This window comes from Glossina fuscipes, unplaced genomic scaffold (assembly GCF_014805625.2).
Source record: "Glossina fuscipes isolate IAEA_lab_2018 unplaced genomic scaffold, Yale_Gfus_2 65946, whole genome shotgun sequence".
Taxonomy (NCBI): domain Eukaryota; kingdom Metazoa; phylum Arthropoda; class Insecta; order Diptera; family Glossinidae; genus Glossina; species Glossina fuscipes.
Window position 1 is genome coordinate 1 of NW_024004104.1, and position 5,678 is coordinate 5,678.

The window sequence follows — 5,678 nt, forward strand, 5'->3', positions numbered from 1 at the left end:
AAATTAACAGCAAAATGCAAAAAAAAAGAAAGTTACAAAAAAAAAAAAGAAAAAGCTGAGCTATTACCAAAAATGCACATAAGCATACAAAATCAATAAATAGCAGTCCCAACCAAATAAAATTAAACTATTATGGTCCTCATCCTCATAATATGAATTTCATCACGGTGTGGTCGCTGCAACACAAGATGCACCGAAAATCGAAAATTGACAGTATTTAGAAAGACAATTGCTGTACGCTCTGGGAAAAAGTGATCTAATTAGAATGCCGAGAATACATAAAAGTAAGAAAATAAATTTGAGAAGATAGAAAAAGTATAGAGGATATTCATATGAAGAATATATGATGAATAATAAAACGAAGATAAAGAATATCTGAAGAATATTATATGAAAAGTATATAAGGAATATTCAAACGAAGATAAAAATATTAAGACTATTGAAGAATAAATAGCATCGAAATGAGGAATAAATGTATTTGAATATTAAATGGGAGGATATGGTTATATAAATGAGAAATAGGAAAGCAAAACCATCAAGATTAAACACTTATATATACAAATATTGGATTGTATGGATTAGTAAAAAGTAAAATTATACACAAAAATCTTGCTGAGAAATACCACAACTAAAATTGTACAAATACAAACTTTAATATAAGAACTGTAGAGATAAACTTTAAGCTACAAAATACATGTCTTATATTACAAGAAAATATTACGCAAATACAAAACCACCAATTAGATATACACCCTAATGTTAAGATATGTAACCACAACCACAATGTGTATATTTTAATTTATGGTTATAATTATAAATGTAAAATATAATTATTCAGCGTCTGTTTACGCAAGTCAATAATACTAAAGGGGAAATTCTTAGGTTATGTAGGAAAGGTCAAAATCATCGAATTTATCCGCATTACTCTATCATTTTCACTGATCTATTTCGCTGATGCAAATACGTGCGAGTACCCAATATTCAGCCCAAGTAAACTCAGCTACGCTTACAATATCATCTGAACTATAAAAATACTAATCTTAAACATATAGACAATAACTCACTATATAGAACTCCTAACTAAATGAAAATACATCAACGATAAAACAAAATTAAAGAGGAGACGAAAAGAAGGTTAAAGGAAAAACAGTGTATGTTAAATTGCTTAATAAGTACATTGAGCTTAAAACTAAATAACAATTGGGTCAGTTTAAAACAGCGAAATGCATTAAAAAAATTGTTATGTTTCACAATTTTCAAAATACCAATGGATATCGCCCTAGTGTATTGCAACACAATATCGTTAAGAAGAACAATAAAAATTACTAAAATACAGTGACCATAAGAAGAAGTTAAGAGAACACTCGAGTTCATTCTATGCATGCAGATCTGTAAAAGTCATAATTTTATTAAACTACGCTAAATTGACAAACTTCTATATCAGATCAAGGGGAATATTGGCCGGACACAGCCAGGGTTTACTTTACCTACGAATGTCACGCCTGATATGATTTATGGAAGTTAAGGAACCATCACACGCAATCATACATCAAGACAAATGCGTCTTTCAGAAGAAACGGCAAAATAACAAGTTTAAGGCGGCTATCATAGCGAGGTTACAATCGTTGTAGGCACCCCAATCCAAACCACATAATGCAATTCTTGAAAAAAACTTCTGAACTTATCCAAGAAATTCAGTGTACTCATTATAACTTGATGACCGTACAATCATGGCATATTCGGCAAAAGATCTTATTAGCGTAACATGAAGTCGAGTACGAGTCAACAAATAATATTTAGACTTATTTGCCACAAACTACAGAATCTGCAAATGAAAGCTGAATTTCAGACGTATGAGGACATCCAAACCATTGAAGAATACAATATTGTCAAGCCTATAACAATCTAAATAGTAATTGACAGGTAACGGAATAGACTCAGATAGTGATAACTTTTTGCGCGGTTTCGGTTGAAAGTCATAGCATTATGCTCGCGCCAATCCGATAACTCGATGAGATTGTTTTGGAATACCAAACTGTCACTTCCTAAGTTAAATGAACAAAAGATCTTGATATCGTCGGCGAACACTAAAACATTAGTAACTTATCATATTATTGCATTAAGACCATCATTGTATTATTACATAAAAGAAAAGTTTCTAGTTTTGTTATTCAATTTATACATTAATTTTTTGAAATATTTTTAAATACAATAAAAAGAGTATTTTATATCATTTGTTTCAAACATTCATTGTCCACCCGTACTTATCCTCATAGTAGAATATTTGTGCTTTAATTCTTATAGATTTATTCCTTGTTTTTGCAGTTCAAATATGACTGAGCTTTATTCTAAAATTAAAATAAAATTTATTTGCTGAAAATAAAAAATTAAAAATCCCATTTCATACTTACTTCCATAAACCTGAAAATTTGTACTAACATTTCGTTAGATGATTTACAGTTGCCCGTTTGAGATTCAAAGTAGTCTTTACTACTGCCACTTGTAAAGGCTATAGAACGTTTACCCCAATCCGGTGAAAATGTCAATTGACATTCTACGCAAACCAAAATTAAAACAAAGAAAGCAAATTGAACAAAAACTCGTATGGTATTCATTTCTACTAGTGGATGGTAAATCAGTGCGACTATGGCTTTTTATAGTAATTGAAAGAACTGTGATTTTCTGTTGAACCTACTTGAAGGGTTTCTATGACGTAGACGCACTTTAATTAGAAAGTGTTTAAGAAAAAGAAAAAAACCAAATTACTGGCGAAAAATAATGCAGGAACATAAAAGAGTCAGTTAAAGAATAAACATATTGTTAATATACAGACGACAATATGTTGAGTATATGGCTAAGCGTTAGGTCCAAATTAACTTCTCTTGCGATAAACTCGTTTTTGGGTATTATCTGCCCGATTTGCTATCAGTAACGTCTACTAGTAGTGACAGAGCAATAATTAAGCGAATGCATGCAAACACTGTTGACTTATCTTCATTTGACCAAACTAATTATTTTTTAGATCGTTATGTTTACTACTGCTCTCATATAGAATAATATAAACTGTGATAAAGATTCAATGTGGGCACGATAGGGCCAATTCCTCCTTAATACGCAAACACTATAATCATATATCAAGAGTTAATAAATTAAAGGTTACAAATTGGAGGTATGAATTCGCTAATATAGATACCCGACGATTAGAAACTGGTCTCGTCCGCTAATCTAATACGAATATTCAAATGTTCTAAACAAAAGAAAACATCTTATGTACCTTCTTCCTTCGGCGATAAGTTAAAAAATCAATAGAGATTTTTTACCATCATAGACAAATTTATATAAATCTGTTCAATTGAAACACACCCACTTCGATACCGATTGTTTTGCTTGTGTGATTGATCGCAAATCTCTGTTGGCAGTTGATATGAGATGGACATACTTATGTGTCTGGCGTATTCTAAAGGACGTCTTCAGAATTCTCAAAAAAGTTTCGCCTAGGAGTTGTTCCCCATTTTGCGTATAGAAATAGGACCGACACAATACTGATGATTCGGACATACGCGTTTTGACAGCTGCAGTCGAGGCTTCACATGTATGCATATGAACTAAAGATGCTGTAGTTGTAGTATATAGTTGTTCTCACCTCTGGCCTGGAAAGGGCAATTAATGCGTTAGTTTTTTCCTATCAAATATAGGACAAATTGCTTTATATCAGTGTTATGTTTCTGTCTGAAGGCACCTGTCTTTAGTGACTCGAAAATAAAAGCCTTGTATTAACAGATAGCATGCGCATAATACTTCCTTATGGAAGATATGTAATCCCAATTCCTATACCATGACACATGTACATAGTAAATATATTCTGGCTCAGCGTAATGTCTTCGATTGTCAGTTAAACGATAAGAAGTTTGGTTTTTACACTATGGCCACAATGGATATTAATTTACATTTGAATAACTAAGTGTTCGTTGCACCAGCAGTTCTGATGAGCAGCCTTAATCTGTCAAAGGACACATCCTCAATTAATATACTACACGTTATAATTTTCATATATTGTCTTAAAATCGCTCAATTTCTATTTACATATGTGTCTTAAAATTATAATTACACAAACAAACAAAAAAATGCTTGAACTGTACGTTATATGTATGCATGTCCTAAGAAGATTGAAGAGGTCAAAATACAGAAAAGCTTTTGAAAACATTAGGAATACTTTTACTACAATGTTGTTATATAATAAGGTGTAAGCATATTTTGCAAAAGACACACGTAGGTTAAGGTAATACCATTTAATATATTTAATACAATGTTAGTAAGCAATTTATGATAAGAAAATTGGATACAATAAAAACATATTTTGAAGATATGAAAAATTCTTGTCAACAAAAAAAGCAAACTGCTCTATTTTTTTCGAAATCTAATCTAATCTCACATAAAATAAAAAGTAATTAATTTATTGCAATTAAATTGTAAATTACATAAAGCCTTTCAAGTGCTCATGATGTTCAATTAACATACACTAAGAGCTAAGGATGCTTGGTCGTCAACTATAAAAGGCATTCACAATCGTTCGAAAGCATTCATTAACAAAAATGTATACCATCCGTACTATTGTCGCAATTGCTTTCTTCGCTTTGATTCTAACTTGTGTCGAATGTCAGTTGACTTTCTCTCCGGGTTGGGGTAAACGTTCAGGAAACGCATTCGATACACAACCCGGCAATTGCAAATCGTCAAATGATATGTTAATGGAAATCTTTAGATTCGTGCAAGTGAGTTAAACCCAATTTTATTTTTTAAATTTTTTCTTTTTAATAATTAATTAATTTATATTATTAACAGAATGAAGCCCAACTCTTCTTGGACTGCAAACATCGGGAATAAATTTAAATGAGAATCATGTAAATAATCTAAAAAAGCGAAAAAAAAAAAAAATTAGAAACGAGGGGTAGTGTGGGCATTTGTTTATTAAATAAAATGTATTCATAAGCTTTTAAATTGCAGATAACGTAAATATCATATACATATATGTATGTATTTCATAAAATCCCTATAATAAATAAATTGCATATGCTATAAATCGAAATCAGGGAAAATGTGTTTGTTTTCTATATCCACAACTGAAGGATGGAGATATGTTCGTTTTGTCACAGACTTCACAACATGCAGAAGAAAGCTTCAGGAATCCCATAAACTATATTCTTTTAAATTCTTGATCAAAAACATATTCTGAATCGATTTAAGCATGTCCATCTGTCTGCCAAACATTTGTCTCCTAGCCGCAACAATGCACACATACATTGGCTTCAAGTTAGACACAGACATGAAAGACTCTTACACGTAGGCTGATATTGAAAATGGTTCGAATGAACATGGCCACTATACAACATAAACTGAGAAGGTTTCCCTTGCAAATAACCGACCGACCCTTGTATACCCATCACCGTAATCCTGGAAAAGACTAAAAAAAAGGAAAAGAACTACTTCTTCGTACTCTACAATAGTGGGTGGGCGCGGCTGGTTTTCTCTCTTTTCAGAATAAAAGTGGAAATTTATATGTTATACTTTACGATTAACAAGCAGAAAACATGATAAGCAAAGTTTGGTCTACTTTCAAATTCTTTCGCAAGTTTGTAGGCAACATATTCATTTTTGCGAACGGGAGAAGGTTTACGCAG

General features: G+C 31.6%; 2 protein-coding genes across 2 annotated transcripts; one reads left to right on the forward strand and one right to left on the reverse strand.

Moving 5' to 3' along the window:
- Positions 1 to 2,245: 2,245 nt before the first annotated feature.
- LOC119643868 (adipokinetic hormone-like) lies at positions 2,246 to 2,615 on the reverse strand. The gene is made up of 2 exons (XM_038043367.1): positions 2,412 to 2,615; positions 2,246 to 2,348 (listed from the first exon to the last, which is right to left on the reverse strand). The coding sequence occupies exons 1-2, from the start codon at positions 2,613 to 2,615 to the stop codon at positions 2,307 to 2,309; spliced, it is 246 nt and encodes an 81-aa protein (XP_037899295.1). The 3' UTR covers positions 2,246 to 2,306.
- Positions 2,616 to 4,553: 1,938 nt separating this feature from the next.
- LOC119643872 (adipokinetic hormone-like) lies at positions 4,554 to 5,089 on the forward strand. Its single transcript, XM_038043371.1, has 2 exons — positions 4,554 to 4,772; positions 4,843 to 5,089. The coding sequence occupies exons 1-2, from the start codon at positions 4,593 to 4,595 to the stop codon at positions 4,882 to 4,884; spliced, it is 222 nt and encodes a 73-aa protein (XP_037899299.1). The 5' UTR covers positions 4,554 to 4,592; the 3' UTR covers positions 4,885 to 5,089.
- The last annotated feature ends 589 nt before the right edge of the window (positions 5,090 to 5,678 follow it).

Coding starts and splice junctions, on each gene's coding strand:
- LOC119643868 (XM_038043367.1), bottom strand. CDS start 2,615: ATGAATACCATACGAGTTTTTGTTCAATTTGCTTTCTTTGTTTTAATT. Junction 2,349..2,411: donor AAATTTTCAGGTTTATGGAA/GTAAGTATGAAA, acceptor TTTTAATTTTAG/AATAAAGCTCAGTCATATTT.
- LOC119643872 (XM_038043371.1), top strand. CDS start 4,593: ATGTATACCATCCGTACTATTGTCGCAATTGCTTTCTTCGCTTTGATT. Junction 4,773..4,842: donor AAATCTTTAGATTCGTGCAA/GTGAGTTAAACC, acceptor TATTATTAACAG/AATGAAGCCCAACTCTTCTT.